General features: G+C 40.5%; 1 protein-coding gene across 1 annotated transcript in view; it reads right to left on the reverse strand.

Moving 5' to 3' along the window:
- The window catches only part of frem3 (Fras1 related extracellular matrix 3), a 46,409-nt gene extending 26,276 nt beyond the window's left edge, over window positions 1-20,133 (reverse strand). Inside the window, exons 1-2 of the mRNA XM_022209877.2 lie at window positions 14,930-20,133; window positions 12,665-12,754 (exon numbers count right to left, since the gene is read on the reverse strand). Of these exons, the coding sequence (XP_022065569.2) occupies window positions 12,665-12,754; window positions 14,930-19,958 (5,119 nt within the window). The 5' untranslated portion in view covers window positions 19,959-20,133. The remainder of the gene's footprint in view (window positions 1-12,664; window positions 12,755-14,929) is intronic.
- Window positions 20,134-24,365: the final 4,232 nt, after the last annotated feature.

The raw sequence follows: 24,365 nt of genomic DNA on the forward strand, positions 1-24,365 counted from the left end.
TGGTCGCTACCCGTCTCGCAGAGCCGTCCTTCCCGCCAGACTCCCAGACTATGTGGAGCAGAGTGACAGCTGTACTCCACAAACCTCCTCCCCCTCGTTGTTCCCCTTCCTCCCTGTGTCGGCTTTGTTCACTCAAGGGATGAACAACTGAGAGGGACAGCAGGCCACAGTCTGGGTGGGCCAGATCTGCCACCATGGCGTGCCTCCACATTGTTCACAGTGGTGTAAAACTGGGGGAATCTCCCTCCTCTGACTTCTTTTGTGCAGGCTGCCAGACACTGAGACTGGAGATGGCATGGGTCTCAACAAATCAAGAAATAATCAGGGTGTAAGACTTTCCAAGGTGACATGCTGCTTCAGAAAATGGTTTAAGAGTCATTACAGAATTGGAGGATATTTGGGCTTCAAAATGTTTGAAAAATAAACCTTCTCTTTTACAGTTTTCTGCTCCATATTCATCAGTAATAGGTAATAAACTATTAAAGAATGAGTGGCTCAGCTTACACATCAATGGTACCATTTTTATTCCATGTTTTATTTGTTTTTTGCTAACCCTACTCTAATCACAGTAACAGGGTTGCTAATCCATGCTAATGTTAGCTTTTTCTCAGCAGTAGAAGCTAGATATTCAGCTAGCTGTTACTGCTGACCAAGAGGACAAACTTACTGATGGAAAACAGTCAAAAGAATTTGTCTGATTATGATCATATGAGGAAGAGTGATAACCTTGCCAGCAAGTTGATTTCTCGCGATATTTGTGAGTTCACAAATCTCTCAAGAAACCATTTTGCACCGCTCCCGCATTCACTGTTCATACAGAGCCAAGTTGGCACGGGCCAATCACGCAGCAGTATTCGTGTGTGGAGCGGGATATCCGGGTGTGAAGACGACACCAAGCGCCAGTAGATCAAAACAAACATGGCAGGAGGACAACGATCGTGTAGATGCTGCTATTAAGTCAGTTTTAGCTGAATCTCCTATCGCTTCTTTGAAGGAAGAACAACGAGAGGCGCTTTGCGCATTTCTGGATGGTAAAGATGTTTGTGCTTTTTTACCTACGGGTTTTGGTAAGAGTTTAATCTACCAATTGGCTCCGCTCGTTGTGAAGATCCCACGATTGGCTAAAAACAAACCTGTCAGAGGCGGGACATACTGTTGCATTGTCCAATCCGTGCCTCTTTCCTCCGAACGGATTTACATGGAGCGGTCCCAGATTGATATTGTGGAGTACTATCAAGTACTACACAATTATTAATCTGGCTATTACCAGGTTAGAAGAGTGAGACATTCAATCAAGGCTGACAATGTTATGAAAATGTGAAAAATAGAAGAGAGGACATAGCATTGTTCTACCCATTCTTTAGGAAAATTATTTGATGCTGTCAATTCCATCGTTTCATGTGATTCACTGTTTTCTTCTTCTTCTACTAGCTAAAAAGGTTATGCTAACCAATGTTCCAACAATTACCAGAGACATAAATGAAAAAATAAATAAAACAGAAGATTTAATTTGAACTGTTTTATTTGAGATTCAATTTGGTCATCAGAGGGGTGGGACAAGAGAAAAATAGCATTTTAGGAGGTACTCCAGACTTCACTCCAGTATTTTTAAAATATCTTCAAACATTCTTTTTCCTATTTTTTTTTAAAGATTTGGTCTCAGGACAAATAAATTTACCCATAACAACTGCATGTTTTAGTATTTTGTATGTGGATTATTTGAAATTTGATGTGTGGGACGTAAAAAGTTCTCCAGTTCTGGAATGACCCTTAACTCTGCTCAGAATAGAAAAGGAAAGACTGATGAAAATAGCTGCAAACATAAAAGTCAAAATAACATGACGGACATGATTTCAGATTTGATTGATGGCCTCATTTATGACAGATTTTTATGACACTATATTGGAGAGGCTGTCAAATCTAATACATACTGTATCCGCCTGGCTCGGCTCACATTTCCACTAGCTTTTCAAAGTGACAATCATCATAATTCCTGCTGGGATGAAAAGTTTTATAGCTCGGATTAATATATGAATGTCCCTGTTATAGCAGCTATTCAATAAATTAACTTCGGCGTGATTGATGCTGATTGATGGGTATTAAATTATAATGTCTTCCTGTTTTGGCATCGGCAGCAAAACCTCATGAAGAATGTGTGTGTTTTTGGTTCAGAATTTAGCAAAAATGATGTGTCAGAAAACACAGAATAGACGCAACGCTTGTAGATGACTCAGCGAATGAACTGAAGGCTTCCTGTGCCAGCGAAGCAAACCTGCAGCGGCGTCCTTTCACAGCACATTCTTCATCAGCTCATATTTACACAGCAGTGCCGCCTGCATCCATACATAGATGCAGCGGGATAGTGGGCCAGTCTGAAGATATCATTGGAGCGGAAGGTCAATATGAGGCTTTGACGTCCACCAGCATGATGCAAGGAGGAGCAACCTTCTAAGAATATCATCATCAAGTGACAAGCATCACCATTATTGCATTTCCTCATCCATCATCCTGCACATATAAATACTGTGGAGGATCCAGTCAGCTATGCTCAGCATTTAAATGTCACAGCTTTCAAGTATGCCCTATTAAAACCGAGGGGATATCAAGCCTTAACAGAAACATGCTACCTTTTAACAGTAACTTTTGCTTTCATTCATGTGCATTTTATTGAATAAATACAGTGTTTTTTAAAGAGATTAGCGTCTGGTATGCTTTCCAAGGAATTCATGTAAGGAATGCCGCATGATTAAATGTATTAATAACTGGAATCATTCCTTCCGGACAGCCGCAGCATGTGCTGTAAATCAACACATCCAAATATCTGCATTGCTGCTCGTGTTCAAGACACCGAGATGATCTCGGCAAGATGTTGCAAATTATTTCACAGGGTCTGAGAGACACATTCTCTCTGACATTGGCTTGCCACACTTGGCGCAATGACACGGATGCTTGCAGCATTTACAGAAATCTAATAGCATAACAAATGTGGCGCTGTGAATCATTATCTTTCAACACCATATTGTGTGAAGAATGATGGATAAAGACGCAAGACTGACAGGTTCTATTCACTCTGGAGACTTCTTTTTTGTGGTGGCAGGGAACATCTGGACAGGTCGCCAATTTATCACAGGGCTACGTATACGGACAAACAGTCACACTCACAGTCACATCTACGGACAATTCAGAGTTACCAATTAACCTCAGCATGCTTTTGGACTGTGGGAGGAAACCGGAGAACCTGAAGAAAACCCACATATTCACAGGGAGAACATGCAAACTCCATGCAGAAAGATCCTGGAAAGTCTGGGATGCAAACCAGGGATCTTCCAGCTGCAAAGCGAAAATGCTAGCCATCAATCCACTGTGCAGCATCAAGGCCATATTTTTATATACAAACTCTATTTGTTGGTGGGAGCCTTGACTCTTCCCAGCTGGTAAATGATTGTATTTATATAGCGCTTTTATCCAAAGCGCTTTACATGATGATATGTCATATTTATCCATTCACACACTGATGGCGGGAGTTGCCATGCAAGGTGCTAACCACAACCCATCAGGAGCAATTAGGGGTTAGGTGTCTTGCTCAGGGACACCTCAACATGAGCTCGACGGGCCGAGGATCGAACCGGCAACCTTCCAGTTACAAGACGGCCACTCTACCCACTGAGCTATGCTGTCCCTGGCATCAGCCGAGAGATGGGAACACCCCAGACAGGACTCCAGTCCATCACTGGGACACCATTAATGCTCACATTTATACCCATTTCTGTTTCATTTGAACATTTGACAAAAATAAATAATTTACACAAACCAAATTCTGTAAATTAAAAAAAATACTGGTAAACCATTAATGGCTTAGTTGTGTCCAACTAATCATATTGAGAAAATACAAAAACAAATTTAAAAATGTAAGAAATCTCATATCTAAAGTACACTACCGTTCAAAAGTTTGGTGTCATCTAGGCAATTTCATGTTTTCCATAGAAACTCACACTTTTATTCGTGTGCTGACATAACTGCACAAGGGTTTCTAATCATCAGTTAGCCTTTCAGCACCATTAGCTAACACAATGTAGCATTAGAACACAGGAGTGATGGTTGCTGGAAATGTTCCTCTGTGCCCTTATGGAGATATTCCATTAAAAATCAGCCGTTTCCAGATACAATAGTCATTTACCACAATTAACAATGTCTAGACTGGATTTCAGATTCATTTAATGCTCTCTTCAGTGAAAAAAACTGCTTGTCTTTCAAAAATAAGAACATTTCTAATTGACCCCAAACATTTGAATGGTAGTGTAATTGTCTGTATTTGTATAATAATCCATCTGTTGCTCTGCCCATGCTACTATTTTGGACTTTTAATTAGCCACCTACAGTATCTGATAGTGAGTGAAAAGTTGATCAATTGTGTGCATTTTTAATAGTTCTTATAGGTTGTTTCAGTCAAGGTGAGTTTTAGAATTTTAAACTTATCCCTGAGGTTTTTTTTATCCTAACCTCTACATCATAGAGGTTAGGCTCAGTCCATTTAGAGGAAGGCTGTCATTAAAAAATATGACTGACTGGAAACTTCACTATAAAGTTGACTATTAGGGTAAACGGGATGGGCGTCAGCAGCTTGGTGAGTTTCCTCAACTCCAGTTCTATACAACCTATTAGAGTAAGACCCTTTAGGCAGATAGAACCTAACCCTAGAATCGGAGAGCTGGACCAGTACCAGGACCAACACCATAGTTATTTTTCTTTTTAATCTCTCAATCTTTTCCTTATCAAAATTAAAATGCTCACTGATAGGAACTAAGCCTCATGATGACACAATCATCTGTATCGATCTATCTCGTAACTGTCAAAATAACAACCTCACAGCGGTGAAGGGGAATATGTCGGTGCTTTACTAATAAAACAGTAGGATGCATAGTCTGAGAATAGTGGATGTCTTAATCAGAAGTAATTACAGTGATTCAGAAGTTGTTGAGACATTTCAGTCTGGACCACAAGTGATGGACGAAGTGACAAACCAACGTTTTCCATCTCTGCAGCCACGTCGATAGTGTGGCTAAAAAAAAGTACAAGTAACTCAATGATCGCTTGGCTATGGACAGCAACAGCTTTGCCATATGAGAGCAGATAAGAATAACCGGTGCAGCCATACATCATAACTGCCCACCCAGCAGCCCTCCAACCAATAAATCAAGGCTGGAGAAAAGGGACTCAAAGAGAAAGACACACACAGAACGAGGTGACGCCATAGTTCGTTGAAAAGGATAGGGGGGAAAACCTGAGACGAAAGAAATAGAGAAGAGGTAAGACCAGAGAAAAAGAATAGCGTTACCCTGAAGGGCTGGTAGAGGAGAGGAGGAGAGAAAGTGAGAACAGAGTGGGGTGTGGTGGAGCTTCTTCAAGTCACAGGGGGCCCCGACTGTGGAACCATTATCCAGTAAATCTCCTGGTGACTGTTGACACGAGCGACATACAAGATCCGAAAACACGGTTAGGAAGTCGGGGTGTAACATGAGCGTGTCAGTTAGCCCGCAGTACTGTACATTTACTGAGCTGCAGAAAACTGACAAGAACCTGCCTATAGCTGCATTATTTTTTCCAATGGTAGCTCTTTTTCCTCAATTTCTCTCTTCTGTTTTAGCTCGGTATCGTTGCACCCTCTGGGGAAGTGACCCTCCAGAGCAGCCACCTCCACAGTGGAAGTCTCCAGGTTATCGGGCTATCTGAGATTGGGTTGGATTTCTGTGGAGTTGGGAGTGGGGTGACCACAGGCTTTGAAAGGGGATCCGCCTGGAGCCTTCCTTCTCACGTACACACCTGTCTGCCTGGGATACCACTTCACTTCCACTCCCTGCTCCGTCTGTGGCCCTGGAGTCTGGAGTCTCTGTGGAAGTGCATTCCTCTGCCCGGCTCTGAATGATCACATAACATTTAACCCACCAAGGCTGTATGATCCGTCTGCAGAGCTGCAAGACTATATTGTTGCCACTGGAAAAAGCACAGAGACCAGTTCAACAAATCTCAATGCAAAGGCTTGTGTTTTCTCTCTTTCTTTCTTATCTGTTATTCAGGAGAGTTTGATGAATGGTGAATGAACGTCTGTTTAGACAGCAAGAGACGTAAATATGCTGGATTATGGCAGCAAAGCTAATTTGCATCTGCAGTTTCTAGGCAAACCACCACATAAAAACACAAAACTGCCACAAAAAGATGCAAAACTACCACAAAGGACACAAAAGTACCCTAACAAGACACAAAACCACTACAAAATTATGCAAAACTACCACAAAAAGACACAAAACCACTACAAGAAGAGGCAAAACTGCCACAAAAGACACAAAACCATCACAAAAAGATGCAAAACTGTCACAAAAGACACAAAACCATCACAAAAAGAAATTAAACCAACACAAAGAGACACTAAACCACCACAAACAAGACAAAACCACCACAAAAAGACATTAAACCACCACAAAGAGACACTAAGCCACCACAAAAAAGACAAAACCACGACAAAAACACACAAAACTACCACAAAATCACACAAAAGCACCACTAAAAGATCCAAAACTACCACAAAGAGACATAAAACTACCCCAAAGGACACAAAACAACCAAAAAAGATGCAAAACCACCACAAAGACACACTGAACCATCACAAAAAGACACAAAGCCACCACAAAAATATGAGAAACTACCCCAAAGGAGACAGTACCACCACAAAGAGACACAAAACCACTAAAGACACATAAGACCACAAAAAACCCAGAAAAATACCACAAAAAGAGACAAAACCACCCCCAAAAGACACAAAATTACCAAAAAAAGACACAAAACTACCAAATCAAAGATGTAAAATCATCATAAAAGTTGCAAAACTACCACAGAGCTGCAAAACTATCACAAAAAGATGCAAAACTACCACAAACTGAGACAAAATTACCACAAAAAGACACAAAACCACCACAAAAAGATGTCTTAAAGAGCAAGGCAAAGTCCAAAAAGCTGACATCTACATATTGACCTAAAACGAAGAAACAAACACAAACCTACAGAAGTCTCAACATGTCTGACAGTAAGGGTTTCTTTACTTAGCCTGTGGCTTGCTGGACTGACGCCTGATAGACGAGGATATATGCGAGGAGTGAATTCACTTGTAAAAACAAGTATTTATTGCTTCACTATCCCGCTCTTTGAATGGCTGTAGGGAGTTTCTGACCTGGTCACTCGCATGCAAGTTATTGCTTTTCCAATAGAAATTCCCAGCAGACAGAGACAACGAGCCAACTTGAACTAGTTTTTGACTGAGTTCACTGCTGCCATTACTGGAGGGCCAAAGTTTGGTATCCAGGCTGCTTTATGAGATTCATCAGTTATTCAAAACAGTAAACAACTACACTGAAGACACACCATAATTAGTTCATGTATACTACTTTCTTTATAATGTAACCACTGTTGCAAAAAACATTATAAAATAAATGTTATATTTCAGGTTAAAAGAAAACTGATTCCTCTGCTCAGTCTTTAAGCCACATTTACAAACTCCTCAAGAAACTGTCAAACACTGATGCAATTTCCACCTGGATTAATCTTGGGAAGTAGTGTTAAAATTGCTCAAATCAGCATTTGGAAAGTGTTCTCAAGTTCTACATTAATGACCTCTTGAAGTGTGAAATTGGGCTTTTACCATTGCATCCAGTGTACTTCACCTAGTTGTACGCATAAAAATAAAAACAGGTATACTACCGCTCAAAAGTTTGGGGTCACTTAAAAATGTCCTTATTTTAGAAAGAAAATTAGTTTTTCTTCAATGAAGTTAACATTAAATGAATCAGAAATACAGTCTAGACATTGTTAATGTGGTAAATGACTATTCTAGCTGAAAATCCAGGGATCTTCTGGCTGTGAGGCGAAAATGCTAACCACCCATCTACTGTGCAGCCCCCAAAAGAAAATCAGTACATCTAAAGAAGGGTTTTCTTTCTTACGACCAACAGCTAAATTAACTTTCCCCCTCATAGTTTGGAATTTAAGCAGCAGGTCAATTCTGACACCACAAGTGTCAAACTGAATGTCTGCTCCTGACCTCTCACTAAGACACACTTGTTACACAATTATGACGGCCATACTTCAGCTGTGTCTGACCACACACACACACACACACACACACACACACACACACACACACACACACACACACACACACACACACACACACACACACACACACACACACACACACACACACACTGCTGCTCCTAACATTCTTCAGTCTCTGATTCGGATCACTGTATCTGCAGATGCACACTCCTACAGTAACATATGCTGCAACACTTGATCCTGTGATGCTCATAGAGGTATTTTCGTAATGGCTTCTCTTCTTGTGTGTAAATGTTTATGATTTGAATATCCGAGTGTGTATTCTTAAAGTGAAAAAGCATCATTGTAGTGGCAGGGTTTTTAAGGCCGCTAAGACCCTTAAGCAGCCACCCATATCAGTGCAATCTCAGGGCTATTTGCAGATGCTTAAACGGTGTACAGAGGAACTTTGCAGAACTGCTTCAGAGGATCAAACACAATTGAAGGTTGAAAAATGATTATGCTTTAGCCCAAAATATTATTGACTTGAGAGGGTGGTCGCTTTTTGGATTTAGGACTAGAATGCAAAAGTACAACAGAGAGACACTAAACCACCACAGAAAGACACAAAACCACCACATAAAATGACATAAAATTACCAAAAAAAAGACACAAAATGACCACAAAAGGCATTAAACCACCTAAACAAGACACAAAACTACAACAAAAAGATGCAAAATCAGCACAAAAGGATGCAAAACTAGCACAAAGAGACACTTAACCAAAAACCAACCAAACCAAAAACTACAAAAAGATACAAAACCAACACGAAAGACACAAAACCGCTAAAAAGACACAAAATTACCAAAAAAAAGATGCAAAATTGCTGCAAAAAGACACAAAACCACCACAAAAAGATGCAGAACTACCACAATGAGACACTAAACCATCACAAAAACACACAAAACCAACACAAAGAAACAAAATCACGACAGAAAGACGCAAAACCATTACGAAGACACAAAACTACCACTAAAGATACAAAACCATCACAAAAAGAAGCAATACTACCGAAAAAAGTCACATAACCACCACAAAAAGACACAGAACTACCACAAAGAGACATTAAACCATCACAAAAACACACAAAACCAACACAAAGACACAAAACTACCCAAAAAGACACAAAAACACCACAAAAAGACGCAAAACTACCACAAAAAGACACAAAATCAGAAAGATGTAAAACCACCACAAAAAGACACAAAACCAGGTTTAGTCCGCTGTATTATTAATTTGAGAGGTCTCAAATTGTTCTTTTTTTTGGATTTAGGATTAGAATGCTTAGAACGTTTACTTATCTGTCTCTGTCTTCCTTGTGTGTTTCGAGAAAATTCCCAAGCAGCAAAATCACCCAGGAATTAGCCCATATTTACGGTATTGGAGCAAACATAAGTCACTCAACTGCATTTTTAAGAAAGAGTTTTGCTACCAGAGGCCAGAGCCAGTGGCTTATCTTGGGTACAAATCTTACCTGACCCAGTGCTTTGCTTCCCACACAAACAACCCACCTACTTAGATTTATTAGCAGATGGTCTGACCATCAGCCACATGCCCCTACATGTCCAGGATAACGCCGTTACCACCCCCAGGAGTCAGCTCTTCAACACTTCACATTAGCGATTCGCCAGCTGGCTCATCTCGCTTTTATCTGTTATCTGTTTGATCTTTTCCCGGATGCTCCTGAGTGTTTGTGTGAGTGCAGTGTGTCGGTGACGTTAATCTTATGTGCATTAATATGTGTGTGATCCATGAAAGAAATGAATTCTGTGCTCTGCCCTTTTACACATGAACCGTGGTCATGCAGAAACACGGTTTTGTTTAACGTCCCAGTATGCACCGGTGCACCTGGTTCAGCGGAGCAGGCTGGAAGCTTAAACAAAGCAAACAGAAAAAGGAGTGTTGAGCTAATTGAAGCCCTTGAGTTCTCTTCCTGTGCTTAAATCTGCACTCCAAGGGTGTCAAACTCATTTTAGTTCTGGGGACACATGTAGCCTCTTCTGCTTTCAAGTGGGTCAGATCAATAAAATGACAGCATACTAACCCATTTTAAAAAATGACAATTTCATTTTTTCCCCATTGTTTCAGTGCAAAAATGTTCACATTTAATGAACTATCTTTTTGCAAAAAATTATGATCAAATTGTAATTTCTTAAGAAAAATAAGTGAAATTTAAACAACATTATGCCTCAGTTTATCATTTACACATTACAACTTACAGATCACAGAGTGTATACAAAGGCATGCAACTTTTAGTCACAGGTATCTCAAACTGATCAATGTAGGGTTTTACTTTTGGAACAAAATGAAGAAAAAAAAGACAGAAAAACCCAACAAAAACACAAACAAAATATTACAAAAATGAGACAAAAATGAGAAACAAAATGACAAAAAATGAGACAAATGACATGAAACTAATCAAAAAAGAAATAAATAATTTCTGGAGGGCCGGTTTTTGCCCACTGGCCATATGTTTGACACCTCTGATTTATACCACTCACAGTCTGGGGCAAAGAGTTAATTAGAAGGCTTCACTTTGCTGACAAAAAGACTGTAATTTGGCCAAACTCACATCCTCCTTGCACTGCCTTCTTAATGGGCCTGATGGTGGTATTCAACAGTCAATACAGCACAATTATAGGCCAAACTTTCCCCATGGCATTGAGCGCATTTCCAAATCTTGTTTTGCATTTTATAACCAGTGCAAAAATAGCAAAGGCCACCTGTTGCATTTTATTGCTTTGCATTGCTATATTTGTAATGCTGAGAGGTGATAAGCCACAGAGTTCATATATTGTACTGTAACTCATCATCATGTGTTCATTAAAGAGAATTGTTTGGGATAAACAGCATGTTAGATGGTCACGTTATACCTGCTTTATTAATAATACTTTAGAGAGGATGTGAAAAGGAAATATGATGCACAGAGGTGCCAACCAAAGCGCATCAATTAGGTGCTAAAGCAAAATGAAATAGAGAAATTGATATGATTCTATGCATAATATTTGGATGTAGGGCAGGGGTGTCAAACATGAGGCCCGCAGGCCAAAACTGGCCTCCAGAGATTCCAATCCGGCCAGACTATGTAAAGTGCTAAAATTACAGAGAAGACATTTACTGCAAATTCTAAACTTGTAAAGTGCTTGTGTATTTGACTATTTTTTGTCATTTTCTTTGTCTCGTTTTTGTCGTTTGTCTCATTTTTTTGTTGCTTTGTAACTTTTTTGTAATTTTTTGTCTCTTCTATGTGTGTTTTGTGTTGCCTCAATTGTTGTCATTTTGTTTCTCGCTTTTGTCTTTTTTTGTCTGACTTTTGTCATTTTGTTTCCTTTTTGTCTCACTTGTGTTTTTTGTCTTGTTTTTTAAATTTTTGTCTTTTGCTTCATTCGTTGCTTTGTGTCTTCTTTTTGTCGTTCTGTTTTTTGTCTCGCTTGTGTCATTTATCTCATCTTTTTTGTTGCTATGTGACATTTTTGTGTAATTTTTTGCCTCTTTTTTGTTTTATTTTGGGTCCTTTGTCTCATTTTTTGTCATTTTGATCTATATTTTGCCGTTTTGTGTCTCATTTTTATCATGATTTTTCATGCTTTTCTTGTTTTTTGTCTTTTTTATCTGATTTTTTTTGTTTTAATCATAAAGTAAAATACTATATCATTCAGTTCCAGATACCTGTGACTGAATGTTTTGTGTCTTCATAAACACTCTGATCTGTAAATTGTAATATGTAAATGATAAACTGAGGCATAAACTGAACTCTTTTTGTTAAGAAATTTCAGGTTGTTCATGATGTTTTGTAAAAAAAAAAAAAATCCTTTAACAAAGGAAAAAACTGGCGTTGTGGTTATTTATAGGTCATTATGCTGTGATTTTACTGGTTCACTTGAGACCAAATTGGGCTGAATGTGGCCCCTGAACTAAGATAAGTTTGACACCCCTGATGCAGATGATTGAAAAGCAGAGCCATAATGTTCAAAAAATATTGTCTCCTTTGAGTTTCACAAGCTTGCAGTCTGTGATGGACAGTTACAAACAAAACATGTTTTTGAGACTGATTCCTACAAGAAAGTACGAGCTAAATGTCTTATTATGCACACCTATACACATTTCACAGTGTGACTTTAAGCACATGATGAAAGGTGACGTTGAAAGCTTGGAGACGCTCCCCGAGGGAAAGGAGCCCATTGTTCATTAACAATAACGTTTAAAGCAAGTGGTAGTCTTTCACTTTTACCGTTAGCATTCGGCTTAGTCTCCTTTGACCCCTGTCCTTTAAACCTGCTACAGTTTCCAGTAGGGCAAAGAGAAGAGGCGCCTCAGCGCTGGTTGCCAGTCATGGCCAACTGCCTTAAGTCTTTGTGATGCAAACACTGGGGTGATTGACACAGACCAGGAAGCTTCAATTTTAAACAGCCATTAAAAGGCAGAAACACTCTGAGGGAAACCTCCAGGCAGATGATTCCTCAGTAATGGGCGCCAAGTTTGGTATCACTGCACACAAGTATTAAATATTACAAGCTCCTACCATTGTCTTCAACCGTGAAGTAGAAGATATCACTTGTAGCGTTACTCCCATCCAGCAGCACATAGCAGATCTTCATGTCATTGATATCCGCTGTTGGTATGACAAATATAGAGAGATGGAGCGTTAGCTGAAACTTAAAGATAACCATGACGACTGAACCACTTTTACAAGGTTTTAGTTACAGGTCTCAGGCTGCAATTAAAGTCATATGAGACACAGGAGAAATGAGTTTTGAATGTTTAAGCAAAGTCATAATGTTTAGAAGTAATACACTACGGTACAAAAGTATGGGGTCACTTTATTTTTAAAAAGGAGTTTTTTTCAGTGAAGATCACATTAAATGAATCAGAAATCCAGTCTAGACATTGTTAATGTGGTAAATGACTATTCTAGCTGGAAACGGCTGATTTTTAATGTAATATCTCCATAGGGGTACAGAGGAACATTTCCAGCAACCATCACTCCTGTGTTCTAATGCTACATTGTGTTAGCTAATGGTGTTGAAAGGCTAATTGATGATTAGAAAACCCTTGTGCAGTTATGTCAGCACATGAATAAAAGTGTGAGTTTTCATGGAAAACATGAAATTGTCTGGATGACCCCAAACCTTCGAAAAGTAGTGTAGGTCAACTTTTAAATTATTTATAGCAACTTTAAGTAATATGGAGCAACTTTAACTAATGCAGAGCAACTTTAACTAATATAGAGGAACTTCAACTCCTTTAGAGCAACTTTAACTCATTAAGAGCAACTTTAACTAATTTTAGAACAACCTAAAATAATATAGAGAAACTTTAACTAATATAGAGCAACTTTAATTCATTTACAGTACCGTTTAAAACTTTGGGGTCATTTAGAAATGTCCTTTTTTTTGAAAGAAAGGCAGTTTTTATCAATGAAGACAACACTGAATTAATCAGAAATCCAGTCTCGACATCAGCTAATGGTGTTGAAAGGCTAACTGAGGACTAGAAAACCTTGTGCAGTTACGTTAGCAAATGAATAAAAATGTGTTTTCATGGAAAATAGGAAATTGCCTCGGTGACTCCCAAATTTTTGAACGGTTGTATATATTTTGAAGAAAAATACTCTATAATGATAACTAGTATTATTAGCTGTGTTAGTATTTTTTTGCAAAACATTTCTTTTTTTAATCCAAACACACAGCATTTCATTTATTTTTCACATTCCCTCTTAATTCCATCATATACACTCAAGCTAATCGTTAGCTTTCGTATGTTTGTTGTTAGTGATTTTCATAAAAAATTTTTTTAAAAAAAAGCCTAGTTGCCTGCTCATACAGCCAGATAGCACAGCATAAACACTAATTTGGAGCTGTGTTCATCAGCTGGGTCCATGTAACACTTTGCAGTTTTTTATTTAATTTACAGCGTCGAAATGATCAAATGAAAAATGGATTTGAAACTTTTACTGTCCACTTAATTTGATGACTTTGCATTCAGTTATTATTATTTTTTAAATTGTTCTCATTTCCATTGCGGCTTCAGAACTATATATTTGAAGATACTCAATTATTACTTTTTCTCTGTTTTCTGCTTGTGATCAGACCACACCATTAGCACCCAAAGGAGTATACAGTCAGTCATGGACCCAATAGTGCCATGAAAGTCACCCATAATTGATTAGCCACACTATGTCAGGCATTAATAAAATATTAAACTATAGATAGTCTATGACATAATGACATCTTTCTTTCATTTATTCATTAATTTATATACCCATTCATTAATGTATTTATTCATATTTAAGAATTGGTCTCCTAACAGACCCACACAGAGAATACTAACAGTACACTGACTTACATACATCTGGAGACTCTCTCAAAACAGTGTAGCTGATAACTTTTTGCAGGGTCAGATGTGCTGTCTATTGTGGTGGAGCTGCTGGGTCTGTGGCTGGCTGTAAACTCTGGGTGCTAATGGTACAGTCCAACCACAATGCAAAATACAGAAATACGAATGAGACTACTGAGTCACTTTTGTACCTAAAGAAATGTCATTTTGAAGCAATAACTCATATGGGAACAATGTGATCCCTTTGTGAAGTGATCAAAGAAATAGCTAATGAGTTTCAGGCCATTTTTCATTTCATTCATTTGATTTATTTGATTTACACGGACTATCGGCAACATTTTCAGCTGTTTTATTGTTGGGAACAGTGGCGAGAGTGACTTTCATCCAGTACTAATGTTAAAATCTTGATTAGTGCACCCTAATTTTATGTGAAAAGATATAATTAGCTTACCTTGTGTGAAGGTCTTGATGCTGTCATTGCCCAACGCACTGTTCATGATGAAGCCGTGCAGTGGAGCCTCAGACACAGTGTACTTCAGGACCCTTTGGGGACTGTCTCGGTCTTCCGATCGAAGGACCTTGCTGGTGATCAGAAAGCCCATGTGTCCTGTTTGGAGGACTTTCAGTGAGGCAGCGGCCTTGTTAACCACAATCTGGGGGACACCGTTGTCCACTGTGTTGATATAAATGGTCATCATTTGGGGCTTGCGTGTCTCATACACAGTATCAGGGAAGACGTAAAAATCGGTATGCGTGCCATCTGTGACAGTGAAAGAGAAGCTGTCCTCGTTGGTCTCAGTGCTGTCATGCTTATAGCTGATAAGATTCTCGTTCAGGTCCTGCTTGGTGAATGCTGTGATTGGTTTAGTGTTGTTGAAAAGCAGCTGGCCGTGCACCGGCACCTGAGTGACGATGAAACGCAGCAGGTTGTCAGGGGTGTCACGATCCTCAGCTGTCAACTCAAATGGTGTGATGAGTTTGGTTTCTCCCTCCTCCACAACCAGCTTGCTTATAGTCAAAACAGGTTTCTTATTATCTACATCAGTGATGGACACTCTGAAGGTTCGGAAGACAGGATTGTAACCATCTGTCACCTCAAACTCAAAGCTGTCCATTTTCATCTCATCATCAGAGGTGTGGATGTAGTAGATCTTGTTGCCAGCAAGCTGCAGTTGAGTGAAAGTGGAAATAGGAACTCCTGGGTGATCAGTGCACTCCAAGTGTCCTCTGCTAGGTGCTCTTGTGATACTAAAGCTGAGGTATTCATCTGGACTGTTGATGTCAGTGGTGCTGAGGAGGTCAGTGGTAAGAGTTACTTTGCCACCTTCTTTGAGAGTCACACCTTTGTTGACGACGTCTGGAAAAACCATGTCAATACTTCCAATGTTGATGTAAAAGTAACGGTCAATAAGTGGATTGAGACCATCAGTGACATCAAATTTCAGCAGGTCCCGGATTCCTTCCTGTCCTGTGTGTACATACTGAATGAGTTGTTTGTCGATTTCGTCCTGTGTGAAATTCATTCCCAGGGTGATGTTCCCTAAAACGTCACCAAATTTACTGATACGCTGAAGGTGGCCTTGGCCAGGACCATATCGCACAACAAATGTGAGCTCTTTGTCTTCGGAGTCAAGATCAGTTGCTTTTAAAATCCTGTTGCTGATGACTTTTGTCTCTCCAATCTCAACGTCAAGGCCATCGTTTATGGCCATTCTTGGGGTCTCATCATCAACAGGAATAACCATGATGAGAACGGTCTTTTCCACTTTGTGTTTCCCATCAGATAACCTGACTTCAAAGCTGTCCTCTTTGGTTTCAGAGTCATCATGCTCATAGACAATGTTGGAAGCTTCTTTGATTTGTTCCAAGTTGAACTTGTCTACAGGGATAGTGCCTGTGCTGAGCTGCTGAACTATTGTGCCATGCTTTGGATTTTTGATGATCTCAAAGTGCAGCTCATCCCCAGGAATGTCACCGTCAGCTGCGTTCAGAATCGGCGTGTCAATGACCAGACTCATGCCCTCCATCACCACAAACTCACGGATGAAAATCTCAGGCTTCTCATCATTAGCTGGAATGATGACTATGGGGAAGAAATGTCGTTCAGAAAAGTTAATCCCATCTGAGCAGCGGAAAGTGAAACGATCCTCCACAGGTTCAACCCCTTTGTGGATGCTTTGGACATAGTAGATATGACCGAGGGTGATGTCTTTAATCGTAAAGGCAGTAATGGCTGTCCCAGCTCTGGACTTCTCTGATCCTGCAGCTGGAGAAATGTTCTCCACATAACCAGATGTTGGTTGGACGATGATGGTGCACAGGATGTCATCGTTGTTGGTGTCAATATCCTCAGCTTGAATATGATCCAGAGTAATGACGTTCTTTTCCCCCTCCACTACAACAAACTGCCCTCCAACGCTGACAATAGGTGGGATGCTGTCAACAGGAAGGATGGTGACGTGAACTGTCACACCTTGGACCTTGTTTCCGCCAACGATCCACTGATCTGACATATCAGACAGAGTGAGGTTGAAAGAGTCGTGTTCTTTGACTGGACCGATTTCACCGGACGTATGAGCGTAAACCACCATCCCATTAATGATATCCTCCTGGGTGAATCTCTCAGCAGGGGCACCATTAACCAGGATCTCACCCAGTCTGGGAGGTTCTTCAACAATAAAGGTGAGCATGAGGTCGTCTGTGTCTTCATCGCGGCCCTGAATGACATTACTTGTTATCTCCGTTGCTCCATTCTCCAGTACATCGATGGAAGCGCCGAGCAGGCCGGCTGGCAGCATAATTGTGGGGGTCTCATCATCGACTGGCTCGATGGTGATCTTCATGGTGATGGGCACCTCGTGGAAACCGTCACTTACAGCAAGTTTGATGACATCACTGAGGGATTCCTCTCCTCCGTGGATGTAAGTTAAACGGCCATTTGTAATGTCCTCAAGCACAAATGTTTCACCGTTTGACATGTCAATCCCTAAATACTGCAGCAGCCCATATTGAGGAATCTGGGTCACGGTGAAGATGATATTTTCATCATCGGTGTCTGTGTCAGTGGCATGCAGCTCTTTCTTTGTGATAACATAGGCACTTCTTTCCATAACAGTGAACCCTGTGTTGGTGATAAGTGGGGGTTTGTTGTCAACTGGCTGCAGGAATATGGTGAAGAGTCCATCTGCCCTGTTACCAGCTGTGTCTTCCACAGTAAATGTGAACTGAGCCACTTTTGGAGTGATGCCCAGTTCCTGGTCTGGAGGCTTGTAAGCTACTTTGTGGTGATTTACCTGGGCTTGTGTAAACTCTGTAATTACAGTGTCAGGGCTGTCAGTCAGCACAATTTCCCCCAGGGGAGCTGGATTGTTCTCGTCTATGTCAGTAGGAGGCTTAGCGATGGTGTACTTCAGGTCTCTGTCATCTGAGTCTAGATCAGTATAACACAAGAATTTCTTCCTGAAATATGTGATCTCATATTCCTGGACTGTCATGTGAAGGGTGGTGCCTGGGAAAAGCTCGGGGGCAAGGTCGTCGACAGGATGGACTTTGATGGTGAACATGTGCTCACCTGATTGATTAGGAGGGTCGTTGTCATCCTGGACCCGGAAAACAAACTGATCGATCACAGTGGTGGTACTATGGGGCCCGATGTGACGATAGAACAGCTTTCCATCAAGAATATCCTGCTGGAACCATTCAGTTACCACCTGCTCAAACATCTCATCTGTCTCACTGAACTTCCAGAGAGATGGGTCAGAGGGTGGCTCTACTTGCCTCAGCAGGAGCTCGCCTACAGCGGAGTACGGCGCTTCCAGGATGAACTTAATAGTGGCGTCTTCTGAATCAATATCTGTTGCACTCAGGATGAAGGGGGAGATCTGCATAATTTCATTTTTGAACAGCACCAGGCCAGTGTTGGCATTTACAATAGGGGGCTCATCGTCGGTGGGGACAATAGTGATGGGGAACAAAAATTCCACTTCATTGCTGCCATCAGTCATTCTAAAAATAATATTGTCACTGTAGGTGTCGCTACCGTCATGCTGGTACACCACAATGCCAGCATCTAGATCGGTGGGTGTAAAGAATTTCCTGCGTGAGCCAAACACGGTGAGGTCTCCATGCTTTAAGCCGTCAACAACTGTGATTCTCACATCTTCCAGGTTATCCTCGTCACTGATCTCTAAATTCTGGGAGCTGGAGAGAGCTCGGGACTGTCCTTCAAACAATAGCTGCCCTGTATTTTTGGTTGCAACTGGAGCTAAGGTATTCATGGGCTTCACCACAATCATAAAAGCAAACGTATCAGACACTGATCCATCCGTATCTACAATTTCAAACTCTAGCTGGAAGATCCTCTCTTGCTCTGAATCCTCTGAGGGTGGCTTATAAGCTATTTTGAGTTCTTTGATGTCCCTCTGATAGAAGGAGGTGATTGGCAGGTTCTGATCGTCTGTGCTGATAATATAACCCTGCTGTGGGTTCAGAGGTGAAGTAATGTTGAAGATTAAATCATCTGGGTGAGATTCGACATCTTCTGCAGCCAGCATGTCACTTGTAATCGCTGTCATCACAAACTGATCAACCTCCATCATCATCATGGCTACAAAGCTGGGTTTAGGAGCTGTGTTCTCTGCACCTTCTCTGATTCTGACCATCATTTGGAAATACTCTTGCATTATAACGCTGCCTTCATTATCCTGTAGCTCTACCATCATTGGAATATAGTCTCTGTTTGGTGAATTGCTTTTAGCAGTATGTTTGTAGTGAATACCCTGTTTGACAAACTCATCACAGTCAACCATTTGGCCTCTGGGGGGGCCATTCAAAAGAGTGCCATACCTGGGGAGACCTCCAGCGCCGGCCAGAGTGCTGATCTTACACTGAGTGACACCATCCTCAAAGGAAAACTCCAGAGCCTTTTTGTCAATAGAGTTGCTGTCTCCATTGAGCTTTTCAACATTAAGGGGCATATTCCTGGTGAGGATCTCAAGCTGCTGGAAGACCACCTCCACCTCCAGCATGAAAGGAACAATAACTGTGTCTGTGTGGGAGTCATAGCGAAGCTGCAGCTTCACGCGATCCTTACTGGGGCTCCGAGATCCAAAATGAGTGTATTTCACTTCATCTGTTCCAAAAGAACAGGGGAACTTCTTAGGGGTCAACATCCCAGGTTTCTGGGCCAGCGGGTCATTGTCCAGAACCGTGATGTGGCAGCGGTCACCGGGCTGCACTTCTGTTACCAAGTCATTCACAGGGTCCAGAAAGACAGACCTCCCAAAAGGTACCCGGATCCCATTGTTAGCGATGATGATAGTGTCTTCATTAGGTCCAGACTTGTGGTAATAGAGGTGAGCTGGATTAAACGGCTCTGCATATACTGACGCAAAACAGGAGCTCAAAAAGAAAGTCACAAGCAGCCATCTGAAAAATGCCCACTTTTTACAAAGCTGGGAACTGTGCAGACAACCAGCCATGTCCACTGCTAGTTGCCTTGCAGTTTGTTTAACAAGTCAGCAGCAGCAGGCAGTTTCCTCCCCTGACTGAGGAAAAAGAGTCATTAACAAAAAGCAACTTCTCTGTGATGGTTTGTGCCTTGGAAGCAGTCCTCTGTGTCTGTCTGTTTCTGTGTGGCCACACAGAGGCACAAGTGTGGTGAATGCTGCAGGGCTGTGCAGGTAATAATGAAACAGCAGACAGTGACAGGCACAGGCTCCTCCTTCTGTCAGTGCAGGGAGGGAGTCTCCAGCCCCCATGGCTAATTTAAGAAAGATCATTGGACAAGACTGTGAAAGTGCAGCCCCAAACAGCTTTACCCGTCTCCTCCTGTCTCAATGAAAGAAGGCTGGTAGGGGGATCCGCTGCAAAAAGTGATATAGCCCAATTTAGTGGAACTTGTGTTATCAACAACACTTTCACTGTTCCTGTAGATTGGAAAGAATTGGACTATTCAGCAAATAGCGATACTTCAGTTATATTTTTATATTTCATAATTAAATACAAATAAGTAAAATCTTTGTCTTTTTTTAAGGTTAACTTTTAGAAATTTAATACACTCCCGATCAAAAGCTTGGGGTCATCCAGACAATTTCATGTTTTCCATGAAAACTCACACTTTTATTCATGTGCTAACATAACTGCACAAAGGTTTTCTAATCATCAGTTATCCTTTCAACACCATTAGCTAACACAACGTAGCATTAGAACACAGGAGTGATGGTTGCTGGAAATGTTCCTCTGTACCCCATGTAGATATTCCATTAAAAATTTCCAGCTAGAATAGTCATTTACCACATTAGCAATGTCTCGACTGTATTTCTGATTCATTTAATGCTATCTTCATTGAAAAAAACTGCTTTTCTTTCAAAAATAAGAACATTTCTTATTGACCCCAAACTTTTGAATGGTAGTGTACATCTACACTGAGTAACTAATCAGAATCACAATCAGTTTAGTTGCCAAGTAGCTTTTGAAGTATAAGGAATTTGACTCAGTAGCTAGTGACAAGTTTGAAACTTTGAAAGAAATTAACAAGATCAAAATTGACGAATTCATGTCAATGTTACAAGGAAAATGAGAAGAAGGTGTTAGAGGTAAAAAATAAAATAAAAAAAACATCCATCAGAATGGCAAAAGTAACAGAAATATTTACAGTATGCAGGACTGTGCAAATTATTTGCCTTAAAATGTTCTGGATTACATAGTATGTAATGTTAAAAAACACTGAAATCTGCAAAAGCATAATAATAACAATCCTATTTAAAAAATTGTGCATTAATGTAACGCATCAGGTCAACGTCTGTGTTGGACGGTGGGGGGAAGAGAGGCAGTTTATATCAATACAGAGATAATTCATACGAATGCTGCCCAAGACATTGAGAACATTTCCATTTCCCACAGCGGAAATCCTGGAGTCTCAGATTTGAATCCAAGAAAATACAGTGAAAATTTGGCTCAAGAGCAAAAAAAATCAACTGTTTATCAAAGGAAACACCGATGATATTAACAACCCTAAAGATGATTTTAAGGAAAAAGAGAGGCAGAGATGGGATATCAAGGGGGTCAGTGACAAATATAAGCATTTACTTGACAGCTGTTTTGAGGAATATGTTGAGCCATGTTGTGTTTTCTCTCTCTGTGTGTGAGACCAAACAGTTTCCATACACCTGTGCTGTCAGCTGATGCCAGGTTATTGTCCCTCTCTGTGGGACTAACGGCATCCGGTGCCGAAGTGTCACGACCTTAGAGGCACTCCAACTCGTGAACAGAACACAAACATCTTCACACATCGTCATTTCACAAAGGTTGTCTATTGTGTTGATAATGACACGAAGGCTTGCATTCAATCTGGGTTTCTTTTCTAATATATTCTGGAACTCTGATAAAACCGATGTGACAAATTCACATTCTGCATTGTATCATTTAACTTCAAATTTTAAAAAGCCAACTCATACTTTTTCAGAATATCTTCTTTGTTTTTAAAGCCATTGTACAATTCCAGATGTGATCTTGACACAGACTTTGATGATACTGTAATAAAAGGATTGCTTGATGTCTCCTAGTCTTAAAGACGCCTTTATCCCCTCTGACGTGGTGTGTAAAATCACACAGGTCAGTGATGATACATCGGAATACTTGGGTGACTTCAAAGTAGAAAAGTGAAGATTTATTACGGCTTATTGTTTCATTCATTCAGCTTAAATGCACATCTGTAACACATTAGATGACACTGGTGCCATGCGTTAAGTTTCCATAAAAATACATACACTACCGTTTAAAAGTTTGGGGTCACTTAGAAATGTCCTTATTTTTTGAAAGAAAAGCATTTTTTCCAAATGAAGATCACATTAAATGAATCAGAAATACAGTCTAGACATTGTTAATGTGGTAAATAATTATTCTTGCTGGAAACATCTGATTTTTAATGGAATATCTCCATAGGGGTACAGAGGAACATTTCCAGCAACCATCACTGTGTTCTAATGCTACATTGTGTTAGCTAATGGTGTTGAAAGGCTAACTGATGATTAAATATCCCTTGTTCAATTATGTTAACACATGAATAAAAGTGTGAGTTTTCATGGAAATCACGAAATTGTCTGGGTGACCCTAAACATTTGAATGGTAGTGTATATACACACTTGAAATGTTTAGCTCTGCAATATAATTTCAAACTTGATGAAAACAGATTAGTTTTTAATGCCCAACAATGGGTCACACCTTGTTTCGAGATTAATGTAAGACTTCAGTCAGGGAAAATCCCCTAACAGCATCTGCATATCTGATGCAGGCAAGTCCATCCATCATCTATACACCACTTAATCCTCATTAGGGTCACAGGGGGCTGGAGTCTATCCCAGCTGACTCAGGGTGAAGTCAGGAGACACCCTGGACAGGTCACCAGTCTGTTACAGGGCTACATATAGAGACAAACAATCACACTCACATTCACACCTACAGACAATTTAGAGTTACCAGTTAACCTCAGCATCTTTTTGGACTGTGGGAGGAAGCCAGAGACTCCAGAGAAAACCCACGCATGCACAAGGAGAACATGCAAACTCCATGCAGGAAGATCCCTGGAAGGCCAGGACGCGAACCGGGGATCTTCTAGCTGTAAGACGAAAGTTCTAACCACTGATCCACATGCAGGCAAGTGTTTTTTTTATTTTTTTATCATGCAAAGCTGAAGAATTAAATATAGTTCTAGCAAAGCAAGTTCACGGAAAGATGAAATATGCGATGCAAACACTTCCAGCAGGCCTTTTCTGCAGCGATACTGACAAAGCGGAGCGCTGAGAAACCAAGCAGTCAAACTGGATGCAGTGAGAATGTGAGAATGTGTGCTCAGTTCGCTGCACAAGGTCATGTTAAGATAAAAATACCTAGTAGCCTTTTATGGATCATCTTTTGAGTCGAGCCTGACGCTTGATGAAGTGATCCGTGTCCGTGGCTGAAATATTTTCCCACTATTCTTCCAGTCGCAGTGCTTTAAATTTATGATTGTTTTGATTTATTGCCACTAATGTCAGTGATTCGATATAACAGGATGAGTCTAATTTAAAGTAAAAAAATCTACTTGACACAGTTCATCAACTTTCATCCTCAATATGATGCACTAGAATTCGGTGTTGATCATTTGCTGTAAGTAGGACACATACATCTATTAACACAAGATTCCATTTTATTATTGTTTACACTTAATGATTAATCTTGACACTGTAACTTCAGCTGTATAAATTAATATTCTGCAAAGGTGCCTCTGTTCACTGGGGATTGTAATGCTTTTAGGACAACACTGTGAACCCCTACTTTCCTGTAAGCGTGGACCAAATAGCAGAGATGCCGTATGCATCCAGGCATTCTCTATCACACTTTTCACTACATCCTCTAAATAAATCTTGCCCTACTCACTTGACGAGCCAAGAATAAAAATGGGACACACACACCAAACGATGTAACTATAGAAACAAACACAGTAAGCTTTTTATACTCTGTCACTCCTGGATTTCACTCACGTTCCTCGCATCGTGAAGAAAATGAAGAGCTAAGGACTAAAGCAGCAACTTATCCTGTTGAGAAAACCGTGGATTCTTCATAAATCAAGGTGCAGCTCTACACATCCACAGATGAGTGGAGAACAGATACGAGATGTGTTTGTTCTCGAGCTACAGCACGACATTCATTAAGCCATTAACTTGGCTTTCTCCAAATTAGACATTAAAGACACGACATGCCTTTAATAAGTAGTAAGGTAAACAGAGCGAGGCGCTGGGTGGAGGCCAGGGTCCACTGCCCAGGATCAACTTATCATCCAGTGAGAAGCTCATGATGACAGCAGCCACTAATGACCTCATGATAGATGGAAAACAAAGACCGAGCAC

Source organism: Acanthochromis polyacanthus, chromosome 3 (genome assembly GCF_021347895.1).
Source record: "Acanthochromis polyacanthus isolate Apoly-LR-REF ecotype Palm Island chromosome 3, KAUST_Apoly_ChrSc, whole genome shotgun sequence".
NCBI lineage: Eukaryota > Metazoa > Chordata > Actinopteri > Pomacentridae > Acanthochromis > Acanthochromis polyacanthus.